Genomic DNA, 25,981 nt, shown 5'->3' on the forward strand with positions numbered 1-25,981 from the left:
TTTAATTTGTGGTGCATACAAATAATTTGGTACTTTGAAGGGTTTTTCAAAAGATGGAGTGAATACACAAGCAATAGCCATGCCGACATGAGAGGCTCTAGTGTGCCTTGATTTCAACCTGAAATTCAGAAAAAAAATTCATTCTGCAGAAAAATGTGTACATAAATATATGCATGCATAATTAGGGACAGTAGGTGGGAAAGCAACTCAAAATACAGCACCAAACTTGCTGACTCTTTTGTGATTCAACTTCCTTAGACTATGTGCTGTGATTCCTGGTGGCATTAAATAATTTCTATCAGCCTTATATGACTCTATTTTAGAGTCTGGATATTACAAGATTCTGGGGAGATGTTATGGTAGCCTTCCAATAATTTAAGGGGCCTACAAGAAAGTTGTGGAGGGGCTTTTTACAAGGGCAAGTAGTGACAGGAGAAGGGGCATTGTTTGAGGCTGGAAGAGAGTAGGTTAAGATTAAATGTTAGAAATTCTGTCCTGTGAGTGTGGTGAGACACTGCAATAGGTTGCCCACAGAAGCTATGGAGGCTCCATATCTGGAAGTGTTCAAGGCCAGGTTGGATGGGGCATTGAGCAACCTGGTCAAGTGGGAGGTGTCCTTGCCTGTGGCAGGGGAGCTAGAGCTTAGATGATCTTCAATGTTCCTTCCAACCTAAACTATTCTATGATCTCTTCAGACTTGCTGCATTTTTCTTATTATGACCACGAACCTTCAAACTAACCTCTGCTCATTGTGATACATAGCTGAACACACTAAGATCTTTTCAACGGCATCATTACCACCAGCAGCATTCTTTCTCAATTTCCACTTTTTCCTGGTAACTTTCCACTGCACAGTTACATGTTGTCATGACAGCATCTTTTGTGGTGCACCCGAGTTTTAGCCCGACATGGTGGGGAAAGAAGGACACCAGCTATATTTGCCATGCTGATCAGTACAAACAAAAGTTCTTTCTGTAGGATTGTTAGGTCCAGTTTGTCATATAAAGCATGGGGCTATGCTTAAATGATGAAGATGTTAGCCCTCTATTTCCTCTAGCTTTCTCTCAGTATAGACACTTCATAAACTTCTCTTACCTCTGGACTTTGCATTTCATATCTCATTCCATCCAAACTTCCCCCACTATCACTGTAAAAAACCCTTTTTTCATCCTCAGTGTGACTTCCTGGTCAAATTCTCCTGTTGCTGTTCCCTCTGCCCTTGCTTAAGCACAGCATAGCCCCCACCCGATCTATATTTGTCTTCTTTTCTTCCCTTCTCCCCACAAAGGCATTTAACTATCCCTTTTAAGTTGTTGTTTTGGGGTTTTTTCACAATTATCATCTTTCTTTCCATCTATATCATCCTCCCTGGAAACAAAACAAAACAAAACAAACAAAACAAACAAGCAAAACAATTTTTTTTTACCTAAATCACCATGTAGTAAATTTTTCCATACAGAATTTCCTACATTTTATGCTGTTTATAGGGAAGTATTTTTAAGTGTGACTGTGATCTAAGTTTTAAATGAAAATATGACAATATGGACAAAAATCATGGGGTATAATATTGAAGAACCCTGGTTTAATCCCTGCATGTAGGTAGCAGTGTAAGAGTATGGCCTATTCTCAAGATCAGGTGTCATAGAATCATGCAGTAGCTTGAGCTAAATGTCATCCAGTCTGACCCCCCCTGCGATGAACAGCTCTGCTTGTTCATTCAGCTTATGCTGGCAAGATTGTTCAGTCACTGGCATAGCTTATTTCACCACTGCCTCATGTACAGTCTTCCTAACAAAATTAAGTCTTCTAGTGACATATTCTGCTGAAATAACTGCCCACAGCAGAAGCATATCCCAACTGTAGCAATTGCAAATTATATCATAGGCCTGTTTTTCAGCAAAAGCTAGGGAAATGGGTTGGATCTGAAATTTTGGCCTTTTTTCTTTTTTTTAAGTCAAATAAATAACCAACTAAATTGCCAACTAAATTATTTTCTTGGCCATAGAAAAAATAATAATTCCAGAAAATGGCATAATCATTTTTCACCCCTTTTTTTTTTTTTTTTTTTTAACTATACCCCATACTGCTGTGGAGACTTCTACAAATTAAATCACTATTCCGCATTGCAGGTACTCAGTGACATGCTGATTGCAGACCATTTTGCCATTTTGTGTTTTACAGATTCATTCAAAACCGACATGCAGTATACTACAATATGACATGATTGATGCTTTTCTTTTGGAAGGCAAATATGCCTTTTTTTAATTTGATTTTTTCCAATCATAAAATCTTGGGGGGGGAAGCCCTCCACATTGTTATGGCTCAGAAAACACCATTAGATTATCAGGAGAGACCAATGGAACAGTTCCCACGTCAGGATAAATTGCTATAAATGCCTCTTTATTTGAAAATAAATTGTTTTTTTAGTGGTTCCCTTTCTCACCTTGAATGATTGTTGCATTAGAAGACTGATTTTAGGTTTATGTAGCATCTTTTATACTCTTAAGTACCCTAAAGAATCTTACAATGTGACAAACCTGGTGGAAAATGATGTCTGAAAGTGACAGCATTTTCTCATTTGGCTGTAGGGATCCATTTTGGTAGACTGTGAAAGGACTTTACATACTGTGTAAATAAGTTCATTTTGTGACAGCCCTAGGAAATGACTGAGAGGTAAAAGAAGTTTGGAAATTCTGTTAGAACTTTTATCTGAATCTGTTAGTATATGAAATTTCAGACAAGTTCATTTTCCAGACATAAGTGAAGCCAGATGTACAATGCTACAGGCTTATGACCTCAAAGTAAATTACATACTACACAGTAAACACTTTAGAAAGAATGAAAATAATGCATCCTGAGGCAATAATACAAAAAAAACACAAGCATGTATTTTTCAAGCTTAATGTGAGAGCACCTGGGTGAAGTAGCTCACTTATTAATACACTAATTAATTACACTTATTATTAATACAAGTGACTATACTGGAAGGCTAAATGATTCCTTCATCTCCTAAAATATGGGCACTATAGGCATGTGTGCAAGAAACACAGAAACAGCTAAATGCTACAGAAGCTGTAGTTATATGGCCAATTTAATATAAATTTGATCTGGTGCCAAAAGAGTAGCTTTCTTCCACCCTCCCAATGCCCCTCCTTGCCCTGCCACTCGTCTTTACCTTTGCACTGGCACTAGGATTCCCATGACCATGGGATGAAGCTGGATCTGATCCTGCTGATATCTAAATTGACAAAAGAAAAAAGAAGTTAGTCTCCCAGAGCTGGGCGTTCCATGATTCATCCTAGCTAGACAAGCACAGAAGAGCAGAATTTCCCCTTTCAATGGCAGCCCACGTGGACTCCATTAAAGTTGCCATATAGCTGTAGGAGTCAAAATACCTCTCCAAAGTTTTAACAAAACTGAATAGGGTCCAAAAAAAAAAAAAAAAAAAAAAACAAACCACAAAAAACACAGAGGAATCCACAACTATCTTCTCATGGATCCCTGCCAGTGCCACCCCACATCTATGGTGTATATAATGCTTCTGTGTAGTTTAAGCAAAAGTATAGAAGTATATACTGTCCAAGTATAGAAGTGTTTGTTAGTTTCATCAGTTATATATGTCAAAACTGTGTGTGCCATCCTGTACCCATAGTTCTGTTTCTAAACAGGTGGTAAAATCCCTTCAGCTGAAGAGAATTTAGTACTAAAGGCATTAAGCTTAATAATTTTAATGCTAAACCCATAAGATACAACGTCTGCAATTTTTGCCATAAGCATAACCCAACTTGAGCAAAAATACACAGAGAAAATGAGCTGCAACACTTCAGTTGCTAACAGGTAAGAAAACAATGACAATTTAAAAAAACCATGCTGTAGAGAGGAGCGAGAGAGATCCCATCTCCTTTCACCTTGGGCACTCCTGAAGGGGCACTGCCTGAGAGAGGGAAAGATCTTGTCAGAGAATGGATAAGGAAGTACTGGGCCATAAAACACAGTTTAAAAAAAACATGCTGAAAGTCCAGCTGTGGGGGTTTTTTCTTGACTCTCATTCATTCTGAGCAAGTATGAACAGAACCAATAATGCAATACTTTTTAAAGAAAAAAATTGGCTCTACAAAAAGCAATGAAAATTTATAAAATACTAAAATTATTCTCATAACTTCTTACCTCTATTTGGTGTACCTAGAACCCCTATACATAAAAGCTACTGTCTTGGAACCAGTCTTAGTGACTTGTGAATAGTGAGCAGCATTAAGCTATCTGGGGTTATTCTGTCTCTAAGAGTAGCCTAATGGGAGTGTTTAAAGTTTCAGGCCATATCCAGGCTCTGTTTTAGTTGGCTATTAGAGTACTATTAGGTAGAGCAAATTCATACCATTGTGCATATAATGCACTTTCAGCTTAAGGATAAGTGTTAAAAGGGTGCTGAGAAAAGCCACCCTTTCCCCTAATGCACACAGCACCTTCCCTTCAAGCTATTGAGCCCACAAAGTTTTCCGGCACATTGGAAAAACACAGTCATTGAACTTATTGGAATAAAATCACTACATTAGAAATGTATTTCAGTAGCAATCTAAACGGCACAAACGAAGACTGCTCTCAGATCATGCAGTAAATTTATGCATCTTAATACAAAATTTAAGTACTTGCCTAACTTGATGGTAATTGAAGGTACATGTGTGCTTAGACATCTGGTGAATTCTTGGTCAAGCTCATGACATGAGACACAAGCTCATGACACATCCACTTTTTCAATGTCCTTCAACAGGTGACCAGAACTAAAACAGTAGTTTTAGCTGGAATGGAAGACGAAAAAGAGGAGGAAAAAACCAAAGAACCCGCTCTGTTACAACACGAAATCGAAATTAAGCCTTTATCTTTATTTGTTCAATGTTTATTTGTTCAATTCACTCAATTTTCCTACTTTTTCATTAACTTCCATGCCCTTCATGTTTCTGTAGCAGTCTTTTAATGTACATGCCTGCAGGAATGACAGAAATTTTATCTCACCTTTAAAAAAAATGCCTATAGAGTTGTGGTTAATAGTAACGTTATTACTGACAGGTGGTATTTTTCTGGGTCCATACCAAGTCCTGTCTTTATTCACTTCCCTGCAATGACTTTCTACTTCCTCTTTTTGATGAAATATAAAAGCTACTTTGTTCTTTTAAATTTATGTCCTTGGTCTCCTTCACCTACGAGTCTGTAGGGTACTAGTCCTTCAGGGAGGTACAGCACTCAGTTTTAACTGTAACTGTATTTTAGAGTAACCTAAAGCAGTTTCCTTCTGCTGCTTTCAGAAAAATTGAGTAAGCCTTGTGAACATAGATTCTTTGTGCATTTTTTTAGTTTCTAATGCATCAGCTCACATCCAGACAGCCAGTGCATAAAAGGGATCAGCTAACTGAAAAGACAGAAAAGAGCAGGTTGGTCACGGAACAGAAAAGATCTTTTAACTTCATGTGTCAAGAAGTGATGTGCAATATTCACTTAGTATATCGTAATAGCTAGTTAGTCTCACAGTTAGTCTTAGAATATCACTGTTACTTAGTTGGAATTAAGGGGAAAGCAAGTTGGATAAGAAGGAAGATGCATCCAAACCTGGAATGCCTTCAACTTTTATTAAGTATCTATATTTTAAAAGGTATAAAAAAAAAAAAAAAAAAAAAAGGTGCCTGGTCATGACTGCTTTGTGAGAGTTAATAACAGCTCCCCACAAGCAGTAAAGAAAGATAAGAGGAACTGGGTCTACTTCTCTGCTAAACACAAGAAAAGCAATTGCAAAAAATACCATACAATGTAAACACACGAAATCTTTGGTATTAATATACTATCAACACATACTCAGAACAAGCTTCAGCCTTGATCTAAAATGGGGAAGCAGTTGCACCAAACTTTTGGTGTCATTGAGATGCCTTTAGTTGTCTCAGCCCCACTGATATATCTGCTTACATTCTTTCAACGTATAGAATTGCCAATCATCTCAAAGTAATTATACTATTTAATGTAATGTTAGAATTGATTTGTGTGAAAGATGTATTATGCCTTTCTTTACATGCTATGTACTTCCATACAGTCAGTCTTTGCTGGAAGTAAAGAGAGGCTGACAGCTTCTTAGTGAAGGTTATGTAGAGGGTATATGAAGATGAAAAGTACAATCAATATTTAGCCTTTCTGTGGTTCTGTGTGCACTGTGTAAACACACCTGCCCTAATTATGGGGTTTGCATTTAGACAAAATACTGGATGACTGAAAAGTAGGGAGAATAGGATGCTATTCAGACTTTGAAAAAAAATCAATGCTCTTGACTATAAATAGTTTAGTTTTGTCATTTCCTCTTGTGCATCTTGTGAACATAGCAGAAGACAATTCATTGCTCCTGCATCCTCTCAGATAGGCATCTGTAATTGCCTTCTCCCCATAAGCAGTCCTCTTTCAACTTTTCTTCAGAGCTTTGAGATACCTTTACAGATAAAGATCAAAGGTTCAATGCATTGAACTAAGTGTTTGGTGTCACAGCTTACAACCTCCAGCTCCAAATTTCTTCCTTTCCCATAGTGAAATGCATTGCAGGGGGCTGCCTGTGATAAGTCTCCCAAGTGGACGAGGCACAGTAACCTCCTATCCTGGCTCAGCAGCAAAGCAAGCAGTTTATCTGATTGCACCTCAGGAACTCAGCTGTGTGTTTATGCATTAAGCACACATAACAACCTTGGAAAACAGCAGCTCCAGCCTAGCCAGTTAATGCCAGCCTGTGTTTTCTTGCAAGGGGACTCCACTCTTACTGTTCCAGGTAGCCTACAAAGTAGGGGTGTGTTCATATGTAGACCTCTGAAGCACCTGAAGGAGGCCCATCTAGAGGAACTAGATGCTTTTTGTATTGTGGAGTTTCTTTTTGCCTTCCACTGCATGACTAGAAGGGGGAGGGGGAAAGCTGTTTATATAATTTAATTGTTTTAGATGCACAACACTGGCACGTAATATGAAATTACATATCATGAAGATTCACGCCCAGTTCACTGAGATTGGTGTTCTTTTACAAAGACCATGTGCTAATAGAAGTCCATTTTAAGAAGGGTGTTGCTTTTCTTGTTCCTTAGTTTAGTTTGAGAAGAGAGTCAAGAGCTTCAAGCTTTTAAAAACCTCAAGTGGTACTTTGACAATTCCCCTTCTAGGTCCATCCTCTCCTCCCAGCAAGCAGGAGTCTCCCCCTTTTTCCAGAAACCATAACTTTTTTGTTTCTTAATGTGATCACCTGCACACCTGTATATACAACTAAAAGCTAACAGAAACACAAAACAAAGACCAGCTGGTGAGGAGATGGTGGAATAATTGTGCTGTGAGAAGCAGTAAATGAGGGGGCAGGGTAGGTGTCCTCTTCCTTTGTTAGTTTCGTGTTTTAATGTGGGTTTTTTAATAACACAGGAAGCTGCAGTAACTTTTTTACTCTTTAATTTTGGGGTTTTTTTTCTTCTAATAACTTAGCTTTTATTCTCCATATTCTACTATACTATTCCTCACTTTGTGTTTTCTTTTTTATTGTTTTTTCTATAAAACTTTACAGCTTAAACAGGTGGAATTTTCAGGGGATGTTTTTGTTTTAATTCTGAATTTGTACTTCCTTAATACCATTCTAGGTTTCCACTGCTAAGTGTTTAAAATTGTATGGAAAAAAATTACTACTTTTTTGTTTTCATGGGATCTGTTATTCTACCTTTCTCAAGACAAAAATTAGGGTTACACCTACCTACACTCTTACTTTAAGTGAACTGAGGTAGTAATGATATTCAGAAAATGGGACTTTCTAGACAAAGAACTGCAGGCTACATAGTAAGAAACAGATGTATCCAAAAAAAGGAATAAAAAAATCACACTGGAGCACTGGGGTGCAAACTCTTTAATTTACAATGTGATGATTTCTTAAAAATTATCATTACTATTTCAGAATCAACTCCACTTCATCTATTCAAATCAAACTGGCATTAGGAGGAAAAGAAGCAGTATGCAGGTCACTTAATATTGAACGTGTCAATATTGCTTACAGAGCTTGCCTTGCTAGATCTGTCTGAATAAATCCTGTTCAAAATTCTGCTCTTTTTTTTAAATAAACAAACTGGTCTGTTAGTGCAGCTGGGGATTTTTCAAAAGGCACAACAGATAATTCAGTCTTGTAAGGACCAGAAATTTAAGGACGTATAATTCTAGACCTCCTAGTAAACAGAAAGAAGCATGCTTGCAATGTAGAAAACTTCCTGTGATTCATTTAAAACTGGTTTTTGTTTTGCCACCACTCCCTACTGACGCTGCAGTCAACCCTGTTTCCAAAAACATTATCAGCACCACTCCCAACCCCACGCGCACACATCTGTGCTCACAGCCAGATGCACTCAAGCAACAGTGCCCAGGCTCCCACTCTGGAGACCATGTAGTATATACCTACATTCTAAAATACTGATAACCAGTGTGTGTGCTGAAGGTCCACATTACTGGATTCACTGTGCACAAGTGGGTGAACCATGCTCTTCATGCACACAGGAGATTCCCCTTTTTTCCCTGGAGCAGGGGGAGGCCATGGCCACTGAGGAGCCATTCATGCCAGCTGCTCTGAGTCATAATATGCATATTTATATAAGATACATTTATAAATGTCTTCACAGATTTATAATGCTGATAAGTGCAACGTCTCAAAAACCAGTCTCAGTGGTAGGAGAAATTTTTATTGCACATCTGTCTGAAAGAGGGACAGATCCCTCTTTCTCAAGTCTGGGGACTCTGCACCTCATCACGCATCTGAACTGAGATCTTGTTACAGGCTTTACAAAATAAACAAACCAGAAAGAAGAATATTTTTTATCTTTTTAGAATCATTTTAACTTTCGAAAGCTTTTGTGGGATAGCTAGTATGCAAAATAGGCATCCATCTGATGTGGGGATCTGCCAGAGGCCAGGCCCACCCATCACCCTTTGCTTGACATACATTCCTCGTATGCTGAGCTGTGACCAGATCAAAGAGAGGGTGGTTTTGTTTCATTTTGGTTTATCTCAAAGCAGCTCTGCCAGTCCTTGAGCATAGCTAGGTATTTTGTGATGCAACAAATCCTTCTTTCAGGGTATATTGTATTTGCAATGATAAACCTTTCTGCCTTCCTTTACATATGTATCAAAGCTAGTGACCTCTTTTCAATACACCTGATAATCCTGAATTGCTGGAGGTAAAAATCTGATAAGACTGGAAATAGCAATGCTGGGCTAAAAAAGCCTTTCCTTTTAGGATTCCTTCGGCAGTCTTTTTTGTTATTCCCTCCAACATGTAGAATTTCTTATGTATTTGTTAGAAAACAGGTTTTAGCTCCTAGAGCCACGACTTCGAAACTACTCATCTGGTGAAGTCTGAAAAGCTATTCTGTGTGCAGTGAATTTTTGATCAAAGGGTCTCGTCCAGTCTATACCTTTTACAATTAAATTGGATCTCAAAATAGCTATGTGTTGCTGAAAACTGTTTTCAAAGATTAAGTGACACAGACTGCACCTTTATCTGCAAGCCTGATTTTCTATACAAAGCTCTCAACCAACTGAATGAAGAGTTGCCTGCTTTTAGTTAGAAAGAACTCCTAAGTTTCACCTCTTAATTACCTTTAATCACATGTAGTGCAAGGTAAAACTAACATTACTAATTATTTTCATTTACAGTATTAGCTGATTGAGGTCCTTGAATGTTTCTAGTATCTGTTCATCACAAGAGAACAACTAGAGAATAAACATTAGTTAGTAATGAGGTCCTGACTCAGACATGTTGTCAAGAAAGAAGGTTGTAGTTATGTACCTGCAGCAAGGGCTGTCTACAATGGGCCACAGTAGCCTCCTTTTCTAGATACTCCCAGGGCTGCTGCTCTGGTAAGGTCCTCCCACAATGAAATTCCTTACCTGGAGTATTGGCTTAAGTAAAGAAAAATATTTGAGAGCCAGACAAAAAATGTTTGAGAGACAGATCCTGGCAAAATGTTAAGCATATAAATGCTCTTCTGTGCTTCACTTTGCTCATCACTCTAGAATGGCCTTTGGGCTCAGGTTTGAGACCCCTAAGATTTGGAGAATCCTCTTGCTATCAGCTTTAACTGATTCTCATCTTTTCTACAAGTCAGAGAGTTCTTTGCAAAACTTGTCAGTTGTAGCTTACTGTATCTTCTAGCACCCCAAGAAATCTCAGTTTCTATCTAACTGGACAGACTGGTTTTTGCAGCTTGTTCGACTTCATGGGTCAAGGGGGATTCCACTTGAACTGAAAATCGCCCATGTGTGATGACTTCCTACACTTAACTTACACTACTTCCTTACGCTTCTTACACTTACCTTACTTACCTTTCTACTTCCTTACACTTATCCAGTGTACATGGAACTCCTCTTATAGCCTAATCAATTCACCTAAATGTGACCAAATGAAAAGCAAACTGCTATGGGTACTTGTAAAACCCACACCAAAATTTATAACTGTTTGTTTGTGGGTGAGTTTTTTTAGAGACTGAAGTGACAATATAAAATAAAATCAGTCATTTAAATAATGAAACACCTTTTTTCAAAATAAAGGTGTAACTTTGCTAGTGTAAAGATCCACTAATGCCAGAGGTGATCAATAAGAAATATTCAGATCTGAAGCTATAGTTAGATAATTTTTTTGTTTGGGTCCTGTGTCTAATGAACAATTAATATGGCAAGAAAAATAACTGGTGCTTACAAGCATTTCTGATTAAAGGCTGGCAAGCCTTCTTGAAAAGGGCACGAACACTTGCAAATAACCATTCTCCACAAACTGGAACTAAACCATTTGAATTTTCTCTCATACTTTTCATTCCTCATTATTTTTCACTTAGAGACACTGCCAGGTGCCAGCTGGGGCACAAGAAAGAAACAGTAAACTCTGGAAAATGGCTATTTATGATATTTCAAGCATAACCAGAAGTTGAATCTATTAGGAGAAAAAAACCCCAACAACAACAAAAACAAAAAACAAAGCATACCACAACCTCCACAGAAAAGCAGGAGGTCTTTTAAGATCTACACGTCAGATATGCAGATTTAATTTATCTGTTTAGTTTAGATAACGATCCAAGCTGTTCTTACAAATGTAGTGCATGGTTGCAGGAAATTTTGGAACATTTCGCTGTGTAGCTGTGTACCCATTTTTCACAATGTATAGGTATTATTTTTTTATATATCAGCAGGTAACACTATATTCTTTTGCTGTGACTTAGTAGTATGAGGTTTCAGCAGCAGTTCAAGAAGTGCCTGCAAATTCTTTGACAGTTATTCTTTTTTTTTTTTTTCTTTTTTTCTCTGCCAAGTTAGAAACTTAAAAAGAATAGGCTGAATTGGTTTTTAAGTAAAAATGGGCAAAGATTTAGTCTGTAGGAACACTCTTTAAGAATCGGACACATGACCTAGCTTGTCAGAGTATATTGTATTACAGAGCTGCTGAAAATCTGCAATACCCTTCAGTTGAGATGAAATAATGAAAGGATCAGATCCTTCAGATCCTTTCATTACCTATGTTAATTAACATTGTTAAGACTACAATTAAGCGTTAGTAGTCATTTCAGGATTCCAAAAGCTGACAAGTAGTCAATTAGTTAACTGTCCTTTTCAAGGAAGTCTCCTAAAGTGGGATTAATTGTACTATCTACTACAATTGCTCTAAAGTCAGTAGCAGAGGTAGGAAGGTCCTTTACAGCGTAAGGAATGCTGTAATTTTTCTCCTTCCTATTATGGCTGCAAATGGCATAGGAATGAGGTAAACTGTCCACTGATATCATTTCTGATATCAATCAGAAATCAGAGGGCATTTCCGTTATACCTGTGTAGTGTTGTAAAGTCTGAACAAAATGCTAATACTGAAATATTCTTAACTATTAATTTAGGCAATTAGGTTCTTTTCCAATATACTTACTCTTACATTGATTGTTTGAACTGCACTCTAATTGTATTAAGTAGGATAACACAAATCATGCCAAAGAGCTCACGTAAAATAGGGGGGAGGGAAACTTCATACAAAAATTATTTAGCAACTGAGCTACTTACTGAATATACATTAAGCATTTTTGATCTCTGAAATATAACTAGAAATGCATTTTTTATATTTTTCTTAATTTATATAAATTGGTGTTCAAACACATAGTAACTTAAAATGCTGGCTTTTTTTAATATCTTACAGGAAGCTTCAAAAGATGGTGCATGACATCAAGAAGAATGACAGTGGGATAATAAACAAGTTCAAAAAGTAAGTTTGAAATGCCAGTCCTAGTCTTATCAATTTGGAGAAATTCTGATGTTAGCATAATGTATAGTGCTTTAGTGGTGGGATCATGTTACTCTGGGGGGGATTGTACTTCAGTGTATGTAAAGAATTTCAGTCCATACTGTGGCCTACAAACTTCTGTCAGTATTAAAAGTATCACAAACTAATTGCAGAACTGGCCTCCAATGGGAGGTTGTGTTTCCAAGCCCTGAAAAACAGTATTTGAGTAAAATGCATTTTTCTTGCATGTTCTTTGTGAATGATCACCGCTGCTTGGATTTCTGCCATTCTCCTCAGGCCACTGTTTAAGCTTACCTGCTGTAAATAAGTCTTAATTTGAGCTCCACCTTGAACCAACTGGTCAGACATCATTGTTAGAATTCCCATAAAAATGCTAGGTCCTCCTGTGTTTCAGTCTCATAAAACAAACCCCAGTATTACCTAACATCTTTATTTCAGTAAGAGGTACTAAGCAGCATACATATTGTCACATGTATAACAGTATCATAAAATATTCATGTTTATTTGTACATAGGCATTCCAGTAATTCTGTATCCTTGTAACATGAATATTCCATTCACTGTTTCCAGTCAAACATCTCTTTAAACCAATTACACTTTTTCTTTTTCTTAATGCAAAAGCTCATTTGCATTGAGCTTCCATTTGGATGCAATTTTTTTCATTCAGATGAATGAAAGTCCTTCTTTACATGAGTCATTGACAAGTACTTTTAGAAGTTAATTAGTACACAGTATGTGCAGTGTTTCCAGGACAACCATATTAAATTCTAGAAATACAGCTGTCCTACTTAAAAGACTCATAGACACATTATTTAAAATTGCTTTTACAGAGGGATCACAGTGGGTCAGATCAAGCAAAGGGTGAAGTATGGTTTTAACAAGAGCTAATTTTAGGTATAGAAGAAGCAGTCAGTGGGCTGGTGGAAGTAGCAGAGCTCTGCCTGGTTTGGCTATGCAAGAGCTCCAGCCAGCCAGGCTCCTGGCTGCTACCCCCTGCTGCCAGCCCAGGTGGGGCTGTGTTTGTGGGGCAGCTGCTCTCCCAGGCAGAGGTGAGGGATCCACCTCTAGGAGCAGCAGCTCAGCCATTACCCTTGCAGGAGGAGTAACCTGAGGTTGCAAGGCTTCCTTTTTGGCCTCTTTCTGACAGCTGTGTTTCTGCCCACAAACCTTGAGCAGGCTCCAATGCTTACACCTGATACATCAGGCAGATTCTGAAGATCACTTTTTTAATTTACTCATCCTCTTTCACTCTAGCACTGCTGCTAACCACAGTAAATTACAGTCATGTGGTATATGCACATGTTACTTCCACAAAAGCAGATTTTCTCTTAAAACGACACTCTTTCAGTCGCTTGGATCTTTACTTTGATCTAAGCATGCTTTTGTGTGTGTGGAAATTGGTAACCATGTTCAGAGATCCATCTGCAAAAATCTGTTTCATTCAGAACCTGTCCACAGGGAAGTGCTTCTAGGCTGTCCAGCCTTTTCGTGGATTTTTGGAGGGGAGAGAGACTGGTTTGGTTTTGTTGTTGCTTTTTAATAAAGAATAGCTTCCTACTATGCAGTAGTAGTTTAAGTTAATGTTACTGCACATCTAACTCAAATGCTTCAGAGAGGAAAAAGGAGGGCAAAAACAGTCAACCTCAGGCGCTGCTATAATTTGAGGCAACAAATTATCTCCCATAGTTGTCTGGACATGAATTCTTTTGTTAATCAGTATTGGTCTGACTGCGTGTCCTTCTCTGAGAGTAAGAGGGAAAGGACAGACACGGGAAAAACAAGGGAAAAATAACAAGAACTAAATGTATCTGAGGCTGAGAAGGTCAGAGGTGCCATCATTAAATGCAAGATACAAGATTGCTGCTTTAACACTGTAATTCTTTGATTTTCTCAAGATTTAAAAAAAAATCCACAAAAACGAGCAGGCTCATAAAAATTCTCTTCATGTACAATGGCTGCACGAAGTTCACATTTTACCTCACTCAGCTATAAGAGTACAAATTGAGATATCAGATTTATATATATAATTATGGTTCATGTGAATCACATTAGCCTATTTTGCAATTATGAAGATCAGAAACTTTTTTTTTTTAATTGGAGAAAATATTCTCACATTTCCACATGACTTCATAACTCATAGCACATGAGACTTGCAGTAAAACTGTGAGTTTACAGCTCTGATAAGGATATGTTCAAGAGACGCCAAGCTTTACAGAATTGGTTGACTGCCTGTTCTTGAAATCCACTATTAAGACACATCACTCATCTGTAAATCACAAGCTTTAAACCTCTAGGTTTTGTCCAGTGGAATCCTAGATCCATTGGCATATCCAGCAAAGTCAATATTTCACCCCAAAGTTTTGGTATATGAGGACCTACCATGTTGAGTAAGAAACTAGCAGTTCTGCTTACTCACCTTGTTGTTCTATCAAAATTTCCTTGGCAAAGTCATCAAAATCAGTGTGGTTATTTGTCTAACTGCACACAATCCAAATATGTGCATTTCTTGACATCACATTTTACACATGACCTGAAAAAATCTCATCTGCTTAACTCAGCTTCTCAGTCGTATATGTTTTTACATCACATTTGTCTGGTTTGTTTTCCTTATACCATTTACACTTAGGTGGTAACTTCAGGCAGAAAAATAGAGTAGTGTCACTAAATGTCTCTTCAATATGCATAGAAGACATCCATGATAAAACCCTTGGTAGTGGGAAAAGTGTGTTATTTTGTGAACTAAACAGGGAGAGAAATCTACTAAAAGCAAGCCACATCACACTTAAAGGAGAAACCAGTATAATATCTAATTTTAACTGTATTCTAAAGAAACACGAATTCCAACATGTAGCTGAATAGAATATTTTGAGTGCCAGGTTTTTAATTAATCTAACAATATTTCATCAAGATAAAGATTGATAACTCCCAGCCATATGCCTGTTCACTGCCACAGCATGTTGTAAAGAAAATGTACAATTTGAGTAGTAATAACACTTTAGGAAAAAAGTGTTTAAAATTACTTTTCTTGTACAATTGCCAGAAACTTGCAAAGATATAACAAACTATTGCACTAGGTCATGAGACTACAGTCCAGGAAAAGTTTGTTAGCCATATTACACCTGTTGGAAACTTTGAAAGAGTTCAATTAATATATTTTTTTAATCAAAACTGTGATCTAGTGAACCTAATATATATTATAAATACTCCACTTGGTAAAAATGTCAATATAATGTCTGTAAAACCTATTAAGTTAAAATGGTTCCTAAGATGGGAATGGACTTTGTACAGAAAAATTAAAACACAGGTTTCAGGCACATCTTGAATGCTGGGAGAGCGAGCAGAAGTACTAGTGAGGAGATGCATACCTAGGAGAATCAGCCTAAGGGCTACTACTTCTTACATTTGGTTACTTGTCTGGATGTAGCCTGCAAAATCAAGTGTTGCTAGAGCAGAAACCCAGACCTCTCCTCCAATTTATATAAAAAATATCCATTTAATGCAGGAAAAACAAAAATGTGCTATGGACTTGAAGCATGTGATTAATATTTGCAATTCCTACAGAATTCCTTACATAAGAAAAGCACATACCTAAACACTTTGTTGGGTCATTCTCAGCATGCTGTATGCCGAGGGGAAATTTCAGAATAGGTTGGGTTTTTAAATGCAACAGTTTGTTCTCCTAACAGTTAGCATGAATTTCTGTACATTTCTTTCTGTTCTTGGGTGAGCAGCATTTAAATCCCTTTATGTGAAATGTGTTAAATGCTACCCGGTTATTTGTAGAAGCTAAAATGTATACTGTGTGATGTGTTATGTTGCTTTTTAAAACCTGTAAACATACTCTCAAAAATGTACTTGGATTTTATTGAGTCTTTTAGAACTGAAATTTCTCAGGGATATTTCAAAGTCTTCAGAATTTTTTTTAAAATAAATTTTAGAAAAATACTCATCCCATTAAAGTAAATGCAAACTTGGATTATTTGTATTCACAGCTGAAACAGATAATTCACCACCTGAAACAAAAGTCCAGAGCAGAGTAATACTAGAATATTTTACTTGGAAATTGCATTTGCTATAACTTTACATAACTCTTAAAAGATATGTTAGGAAAACATTGTCTTCCACTGAAATATGTATGCTCAGTTGGATGGCATTTGATTCTTTCTACTTTCTCATTAACTTCAGAGAATAAAATGGAGTCAATTGCCACTCTGCAAGTATTTTTGTGGGTAATTACATTCAAATCTGAAATAGCTGGGTAGCCATTCCTTGGCATAGAAGCTTTCTTTTAAGCTTGCATTGTGGTTTGCACACTGCATAAAATTCTGGCTCTTGAAAAGCAAAGCTTCAATTGTCTTCAGAAGTGCCTGCATTTCAGTTCTGTCACTCAGTAAATCATACCTGTACAGTGAGACTAATTTTTTTAAGAGGATATGAATTTTAAAATAAATATTTTAAGAGATTCTAGTAAACATAGATGCGGTTGTGAACTTTTCCAGCTATGTGACAGAAACATTATTTCTTTTCTTCTATTGATATTCAGGTTCCAAAATGAACAAGTGGCCTTAATTTGCAAAACTGGGAAAGATACTTGGGATCGGTATGCTATTTCAGAGCTGCACAATGCCATGATAGGCTGCTTAGACACAGACCCTTGTTCTGTGCTTTGTATGCTTTCATTTTAACATTTATATTTCCCATTGGGGCCGCTGCCAGGATTTACAGGGCCTGGGACAAAGTGTCAAGGTCTTTAGCTTAGCAGTTTGAAATGTGTAACACATCTATTATCCTCAGATCCACTGTTTCCTGAGTGTCCACCATCTCTGAGCAACTCACAATAGACATGGTGCAAAATGCATTACTAGGAATTTGGTCTGTGTTTCCTAGGACCTGAGATCTGCCCTGGCAGTGGCCCTGGGTTTTTCTTTCTAATACACCTGTGCTAACCAAGACAGAAAACAACAGCAGGGCTGTTGAGAGTTCTTTTTAATTTACTGTTTACACTGAGTTGTATTGTGCTGGGGGAAATTAAAGACTTGGAGGCAGCTGTCTATCATTAGTGCTGTTAGTAATGAGCAAAGCAGGTAAACACTCCAAAAATAATGTGCCTAGATTATTTTAGGTTTGGTTTTTTTAGGTTTTAGGGTTTTTTTATTTTAGATATTGGGTTTTTTAGGTTTGTTTGTGGATTTGGGATTTTTTTGTAATTTTTTTTTTTTTTTTTTTTTAGAGCTTTAGCAATGTTTGCACCATTTATTGATTCATGCAGGTGCATTATTTTTTGTGACTATCTGAACAACAGAATTATACTAATTCAACTCGGAAGTAGCAAGAGCATTTTTCAAAACAGATGGGAAAAGTTTGTAAATTGATGTCAGTTCCAGCATTCCACCACCCTTTGTTAATTGATACCTGAACATTTTTTTCACCTAAGCACCATGCTCATGACCTGAATTCTGAGTGTAACGTTCTTGTAGTAAAGCAAAAATTTTAGACATCACTATTGCTCAGTGAAATTTTTTTTTTAATAATTTACTTATTTTTGTAAATTAATTTGTTAGGGCTTGATTAAAGAATGAGTGGAGCCATCAGTTCAGGGGACAGAGGTTCAGGTCCATGGTGAGGTCCCATTAATGCCACAGGGAAACTGTCAGACAATGTTCAAATTGTTTTAATGTTTTATATAACTACAAAAAGCAAAGATTTTTTTTTTTTTCAGGTCCATCAGTCTGGCCTCTGACATCAGACATGCACCACTCATTTTGACTACAAACACAAATTCTTCTCTTTTTTTGCAGCTGGTCAGCTGACTGTATTTCAGTGTCTTCTCTAGACAACTGCAATTTAGCAAACAGGAGTATATCTATACAAATATACGTATGTATGAACAGAAGTACACATATATAAATTCCTGTTTGCTAAATATATGTAGGCATGCACATATATATGCATACCTCTATATATAGCCACAAAGACCCTTTCAGTATTTCTATAAATTCTTTTGATTCACTGATGACAAATGTCATTATAACATTATTTACCAAAAAAAGGGGCATAACACCATAAAATAATAATAAGTGGAAACAGAATCTGGCCCTTTTAATCAGAAAATAAAGATATAAAAAATTCAACAGGAGAGTGTTGCACCACTTTCGCATGCCACAGACTTAGCAAAGTCTCTGTAAGCGTCAACAGATTTTCATCTTCAGGTAGATGTACATTTACCTCTGACTCCTGTGTTTTCTGTTTCTGCATTGGAAATTAAGAGGGTGGGTGGGTGGGTGGGTGGGCATGTTCTTTCAAAATATGTTCTTAGCAAAAAAAAACCCCTCTCATTTTAGATTCTAATTTCTTATCTGCTTCTAGTTTTTCAAAGCATTCTTCTGCAGCTATTTGCTAAGAATGTGTGATGGTAATGTGCAGTTCTTCAGCTGCAGGTATCTCTTGTTACCTGCTTTTTAATTTGTGTGCCTAATGCTCCCTTCTAGTGAGTGTTACTTCTAGTGTCATAATGATTATTGTTTACAGGTTTAAAAAAAAAACTCCACCAAGTTTACCACGAAGGGATTATGCTTCAGGTAAGGCTATATTAATGTAAATTTAAACTGCATGTTTGTGTATGTTTGATACCTATATGCCTAACAGTATTTCAGCTATACTTTTCCTCATAATTTGTTTTTAATGAGACAATAATATGCCAATGACTCTGAAGTTTGTTCACACCTCTGAAATGAGAGACAAGAAAAACATGGCAAGTTGTACCAGTATGAAGAAAGGGTAGCAAGTAGCCACTCTTTCAAAATTGGTATTTACCAGGGTACTGCATGTAAGACACTTTAAAAATGAAAGAGGATTCACAGAGTGAAGAGTCCTCTGCCAGAAATGGTGATGTGGAAGTAAATAGGGGAAAAAAATGAACAAATGGATCATCACAGAATCAGAATTTGAATACTATTAACATGGGAGTGAAGATGTCATGAATAATCTTAGAGGTCAAACTGTATTTGCTTATGATACAGCACTGCCATGAGCTAGTTCATGCTCATTTTTAGAAGTTGACAGCTATCTTATTAAGGAAACAACAATATGAAAACTGAGCCAAAGAGGATGGTGTTTGGAAGTCAGCAGATAGGTGCTCCATGTTTAATGTAAATGCTTCTAATTAGTGTGATGACTTGGAGCTTTAACTGAGAAATAAGCAAGTGCAAGGCCCAGAGTTCAGCTACAGAAAAATTCATGTTACAGAAAAATTTTTACTCCTACGTAAAATTAGATGCATTATCAGGACAACCTGGGTAAAGTGCATGCTCTGTTGTTCAGACCATGTGCAGTTTGCTGTTTTCTAAAGCTTTTCCAACAGCTCTGAACCAATTTATCAAAAACATGCAAGTGGGCATTTAATTCACTATTCACAAAGTAGATGTCTTGCTCTGAACCATTTAGGAAATATTGAATGCTCTTTTTTAATTAAAGATGGACTATACTATATATATAACATGTATGTGTATACCAATCTATCCTTAAAAGTGTTCACTATTCTGTTTCCTTAAATAACTCTAATGTTTGGTTTAGAACATGCAGACAATGAAGAGGAACAATGGTCAGATGATTTTGTAAGTACATATTTTGGGGTAGTAGGTTATTGTAGCAACAAGTTCAGCACATGCAATGGAAGTTTATTTTTGAATAATCTGCTTGTGGTTGAACTTCATACTACTGAGGTATCATCTTATGTGCTGCATCAACAAACTTTACAAGCTGATTTTTAGCTACCTAATTTTTTTTACATTCAACTTAAAAGTATACTTAGAAGCACTGCCAGTGGGAGCCGTGGATGCTAAGCTTTTTGGTTAAGCACATGTCATCAGTTTGAGAGATCCTCAATCTGACCAGTAATTTTAGAAACCAGTAAGTTCTTCTGCTGGGGGGGTGGAGAATAAAAGAGGTGAGGAGAGGAAAGCCACTTCTTCCTAAAGAGGAAAATTTCTGAAAAAATTTTAGAGAACATTAGAAAAATAAATTTGCAAATCTGGTCATTAGCCATTAAATTGACATATTTTGCCACAACCATCAGCCTAAAGTGACTGGTTTACTTGTGGAATTAGCTCCTGAATACCCTTCTAATAGGAAATATAGAGGAGGTGACAGAACACATCAGGAGTCACAGCTGGAACTCAGAAGAAACTGTCATTTTTTAATTTTTATTTTTATTTTTTTTTTTAGAGAGGGAGCACTAAAAGGGAGTGTAATATGTCCTTTCAGGGATGAATTTTTGTTATCTAGTTGATTGTACTCTTGCAAGGATATTTGTGTCATATGCTGCTGCAAAGCTGTATGTTACAAGGTGAGAAATAGGAAGTTCTGTCTTTCTAGGACAGTGATTATGAAAATCCAGATGACCACTCTGACTCTGAGATGTATGTGGTCCCCAGTGAAGAGAATCCTGATGACAGCTATGAGCCACCTCCAAGTGAACAGGAGATAAAGAAGATTCCATCCTCATTCCCTATTTCTAGGGGTGAATATGCAGGTAGTTATGGTCTACTTGTCTATGTCAGCTTGATAATTGCTTATTGATCAATAATAAAAGCGCCTCAAATGGACTAACTTGTTCTTTCTTTAAGAATTTGGTTTTAATTCTGACAATCAGGTCTTCAGCTTTCAGGGGTAGGATTTGTTATTACAGCATGAAACAAGCTAGTATTGCTGCTAGAGATGTTTAGAATTTTTATATCATGTGTCCTAGAGACTTTGATAGATACCTACTACCTGCAAAATTCAAAAAGTTTTGGGAGATATCACTAACTCCAAATTAAACCTGCATAATTTAATGCAGGAATTTCTATTTAAGATTAAGCAGGTAAGACTAGGCAGGTCCCTTCTTAATCTTTTCTGTATTTCAAATAAGTATTCCAAAAGTAGTAAAACAAAGGACAAAGCCTGTCCAAATGCTCACTCAATATTGTCCTTCAAAATTGGTACTAAGAAAAGTAAATACCCTGAAAAACAGCAAAAGATCAAGATTTTACTTACACTACTCCAGCATAAAGGCATTTTTTCCTTCCTGTTTTAATTCCTTTAAATCATAGGCAAATTGTACTGAAGTGAATGAAAGTTAGCTTCAGTTAGATGAAGATTTTGGCTGTGCAGACAAGAAATGTTGGCATGATGCCAGCTTTCTTTTTTGTACGGTACAAGATTCAATGGTGATAGGATAATGATCAAAGTGCTAACATGCCACTTTTATACTCATAGAAGTTCATCAGCATTTCACTGTCATAGTCTTTCAAAAGGGGAGGAATTTTTAAAATGGCACCCCAGAGGACCTGGCATAACTTATGTTGTAGTCCTGCCCTTTGTGTTGTTACAGTTTTTTTTCTCACACGTCTGGTATGTTCTTTTTCACTTCCTATCACCAAGTTCATACTGGCACAGGACATCCTAACTAATGGACTATACTGTGCAGCCACGACCTTTCCCCCAAGGAGTTAAACAGTTATTCCTACAACCGCCGGTGTTTAAAGCACCTTCTGCAGCCTGATACAGCAGACTAGGTTGCTACCTTGACTGATAAAATAGGACCAATATCACACAAGTCTCAACATCAGGACCAGCATATGCTCAGGTCTGCCTTTTGATCTGAGCTGCAGCCACAGCATATGCAAATATATTTGCATAAGTGGTAGAAGACACTCCAGAGACTAAAACTGCTGTTTTCTTCCATGTTACAAGACAATCGCACCAATCACCAGCAGCTTCATTCCATCAGCAAACCTCTCCCATGTGTACCCAGTCCAGCCACATCCAGGCCAAAGAAACCGTCCCTGCCTGTGCCATCTGCTGCTGCAAAACCCAAAGTACCACCAAAGCCAAAGGAGTGTAGTGATGATGAGGTAATGTTTCTGGATAAACTTGTTTTGACAGTTTAAATGACTTATGACCCTGCGTTAATCATAAGATAGACTCCACAGCAGTGCCATGGCCTTGTCTCTTAGCCTCTGTGCCACGTTCTTAGCATCTGTGATACAAAAAACTTTTGTACATCACATGCCAGTACCATGCAGATTCCTGGCAGCTACCTGCCTTCTTCAAGTATCAAGGATCCTCTTTAGACAACAGAATAGTCTCTGCTCATCTATAGTTGATAGTTTATGCTCATCATCAAGCTGCAGGCAACAAGGAAAAAGCAACCTCAAAGGGTACCAAACCAGGACCAAAGGGAAGGGAGGGCTTTTATCCTTTAGTCTGGAACTGGAGTGATTTGGGAAAGGGTTTCAATCTTGGAGGATCCCATCCACACATGATGATTATGTCTGAAATAGCAGTCACTGGGAAATAACAACTACTAAAAGCTGCTAACGGGTCTTCAATCCCAACAGTTTATGATGGAGGTTTAACTGGTAGATTTTTTGTCCTGCATTTCTCATAGGATAATTACATTGTGCCAGTAGACAATGACGACGATAACTATATCGAACCCACAGAAAGCAGCATGTCACTACCTGCAAGATGTGAGTTTTAATAATTTAAGTTAATAATTATTGACTTGTTAGTAGTAAGGAAAAAAAGGGATCAATGTCTTTCTCAGGTTCAAAGAATGGAGGCACAGTTGATAAAAAGAATGCAACCTGCAAAAAGGCAATTTGCTCCTTTGGCTGATGACAAGGCCAAGGAAAATTATTTTTAACTGTATTGGACACCATGTTTAATTCCTGCCTCTGTCTCAACTGCTTCAAAGTCCAGCTCTTGTACACCTAGGAAGCTTTTCATGATATATGATCTCCCTTATCATCTAAGGGAGCCATATTACTAAAATTCTGTGTTTGTTGAAGTGCCTCAGGAGTAGAACAAGCCTCTAGATTTTCAGTGAATAAAGACAGACCTTGATTCATTTTTTATTTTTTTTTTACTACACTGTTTCAATTATTTTTAGCTGGAGAGTGAATGTATTACAGTCCAAAGGTGAAAAGTAAATGGAGAATATGTAGTTCTGCTCTGTAATACTACTGACAGTATCAAAGCTATTCAGCAAGACATGAACACTGAATAATGTTTCCCTTTCAAAATGAGAACTGCTTTCTTCTGCCTCCACCAATTTATTCAAGGTCACACAAAAAGGCTATCACTTGGACCTACTTAATATTTATATTATTGCATAAATGTTACATTTTTAATACGTGTGTGTGTATATGTGTGTGTATATATATATGTGTGTGTGTGTGTGCATATACACACACATGCACAAGTATATATGTAAATGGATAAAATACGGTTTTAGCTCCTGTGAACAGATTTATGAAGACAACGAAGTCAGCCCTCTCTAATTCTCCAAAGCCTTCTCTAACTTCTGATATGCAAGGTATGTAGAATTTGTATCGCTTTTAAATCTAAGACTGAGGAATATTAAATTACTTGATGTGCTCACAACACAAACCATGAGACGTACTTGAGTAAAACAAAAATATATTTGCCTTTAGGTTTTTTTGTCTTGTAACAGTTTTGCCTAACTTGAATAATAAATCTGTCTTAAGCATGAATAACACTCCAATTAATGCATATACTGTCAACCAATTTTTAGTCTTTTGCTCCAGCAGAGGAATGTAAATGGATCACTAAAGCAGGAACAATTATAAGATTTGGTATGATAGTAATCCCATTTCACTATAGGAATCAAGACTCAATACTTTAAAACCACATCAAGATTCAACCTTAAAGAAATTCTGTTTGGCTGATGTTTTGCATGCCCTGTGGTAACAAGGTTCTCATTTAAGTTCTATAAAGAGCCATTTATTTGAGGGGGGGAAAAAAAAAGAAAAAAAACAGCAAAAAAACCCCATGAAAGCAGAGGCAAATAAGAAGAATCGTATTTGCATTTTTAAGTGCAGATATACCTACTTAATCTTGCTTAGCTGTGCTAACTCTGGGTTGTTTTGCATCCTTGTCATGTCATTAAATGCTTGCAATGTAACATTTACAGATTGATCACACAGTTCTTTAAAAGTCGTTGCATATTCATTAGCAATGTGTTTAGCTTTGAAGCCATAAGCTACAAAAGGTTTTTTTGTGAGTTACTTTTTTCTTTTAAGGGTTGTTTTTTTTTGTGAGTTATTTTTGTGAGTTACTTTTCAGACACTTAAAATGCCAGTTTCAGACTTAATCTGTAAATCAGTGTCAATCAACAACCAACTCCTGACAGACAGTGCTAAAAAAAGGAAAACGTCTCCCCCTGGTGGGAACTTGGAGGTTCTTCAACACAATAAAAGCAATGAAAGATGTCACAAAATTTGTTGAGATATAATTCAGTTTCCATTGTAGAAACTGGGCATCGGTTTGGCTCTTAGTGTGCTTTATTCAAATATGCTTATGGGACAGAGCTCAGGGATGGACATAGGGGACTCAAATGAGTGAGTCTGTATTTATGATTCCCCTGATCTCTTCCTCTCTGAGGGTCAAGGGAAGGCTACAGGTATGATAGGTTTGCACATCTTTTACAAACTGTCCCAGGTTTGCACAACACCAGCATTCATCTTTGGAGGGAAAAAGGAAAAAAATTAAAACATAAGGTGAGGGAAAGGTTCATTAACTCTGGCTTCCTGGGACTTTTCCTGTTCTCACTAGAAGACATGGGGTGTAGCTGCCCCAGGGTTTTAGAGGCAGATTCAAGCTCTGAGCAACTTAGTTATTTTGCCAGAGGCAGAAGTACAATTGATAATTCTGATCTGTATTTCTGGTAACGTGTGGTACGTTTTTGCTAACCAAAGAACATGTTTTTTTTTCCCTCCTTGTCCTACAGAAGTCTATGAGGTTCCTGAAGAAGAGGTAAGGCCTTTCTATAGTTTGACTGACATCCCCCTTGGGCAGAGAATAAGGGTGATTGTAAGAAAAGATTATCAATCTTTCAAAGGGAAAAAATGGGAACAAATCTCTGCACTTAAAGCTTTCTGACACTTCATTCACAGAAGAGCTGGCAAACCAATTCAAAAGGTCTGCAGAACAGACTAAATTGGAAGAAGCTGGGGCTTCCTGGTCTTGTGTGATAGTGATCTCGTCTGGGAAGCAAGAGCCTAAGGGAATGCTTTCTAGAAGCAGAATTGCAGCAAAGGAGCAGTGACAGCTCTGACACAGTAATTTTCTTCTCAACGGCTGGTACTGACCTGACATGACACACAACCAATGCAGTGTGCTCAGGGCTTCATGGATTTGCTGGTGGTGACTTCTTGCCTCTCCCACTGTGGTGCAAATCACTGGGCAGCGTTCTAAGAGAAAATTATACCAAAAATAAGTTATTGCTGTGATGACATAAATAGGATCATACAAAAATATTTAAATAAATCAAAACATGGCCAAATAAATCAGTGTTCTTTCTCTTACAGGAAAAACCATCACCACCACTGGTTGCCAGGTAATCCATCCACATGAATATGTGTGTATTATTAATATATTTCCTCATCTACATACTCTATATGCTCAGTAATTCTCTTTCTAAAAAATATACCTATAGTAATTCTCTCACTTTAGATTTTTCCCACAAAAACTGGCATCCAGTTCTGTTACTTTCAATAACCCAATGTATATTAAAAAGAAATACCTCTTAAGGGCATTTTTTTGAATTATGAGGCAATGGGGAAAAAGAGAGGCTGTCTTAGTACTCACTTGTTGTCAAATATAATAT

The 25,981-nt window shown here is 37.1% G+C and overlaps 1 protein-coding gene and 1 long non-coding RNA gene across 8 annotated transcripts in view; one reads left to right on the forward strand and one right to left on the reverse strand.

Annotated features, from left to right (window-relative positions):
• Positions 1-25,765, reverse strand: LOC139798259 (uncharacterized). 2 transcript variants are annotated; one of them, XR_011726774.1, is made up of 4 exons: positions 25,464-25,765; positions 3,909-4,796; positions 3,176-3,238; positions 1-118 (listed from the first exon to the last, which is right to left on the reverse strand). It is a non-coding gene; the product is annotated as an uncharacterized lncRNA (long non-coding RNA). The 2 variants fall into 2 exon arrangements; XR_011726773.1 differs by having other exon boundaries at positions 3,176-4,796.
• BLNK (B cell linker) overlaps positions 1-25,981 on the forward strand; it is a 90,526-nt gene that overhangs the window by 49,843 nt on the left and 14,702 nt on the right. For 4 of the 6 annotated variants that reach the window (XM_071748623.1, XM_071748619.1, XM_071748620.1 and 1 more), the window contains 10 exons: positions 12,206-12,271; positions 16,853-16,909; positions 18,838-18,887; positions 19,882-19,922; positions 20,683-20,839; positions 22,042-22,202; positions 22,739-22,820; positions 23,588-23,668; positions 25,103-25,128; positions 25,683-25,711. In XM_071748623.1, coding sequence (XP_071604724.1) covers positions 12,206-12,271; positions 16,853-16,909; positions 18,838-18,887; positions 19,882-19,922; positions 20,683-20,839; positions 22,042-22,202; positions 22,739-22,820; positions 23,588-23,668; positions 25,103-25,128; positions 25,683-25,711 — 750 coding nt within the window. The remainder of the gene's footprint in view (positions 1-12,205; positions 12,272-16,852; positions 16,910-18,837; positions 18,888-19,881; positions 19,923-20,682; positions 20,840-22,041; positions 22,203-22,738; positions 22,821-23,587; positions 23,669-25,102; positions 25,129-25,682; positions 25,712-25,981) is intronic. The other 2 variants (XM_071748622.1, XM_071748625.1) reach the window with 1 other exon arrangement.

This window comes from Heliangelus exortis, chromosome 7 (assembly GCF_036169615.1).
Source record: "Heliangelus exortis chromosome 7, bHelExo1.hap1, whole genome shotgun sequence".
Lineage (NCBI taxonomy): Eukaryota > Metazoa > Chordata > Aves > Apodiformes > Trochilidae > Heliangelus > Heliangelus exortis.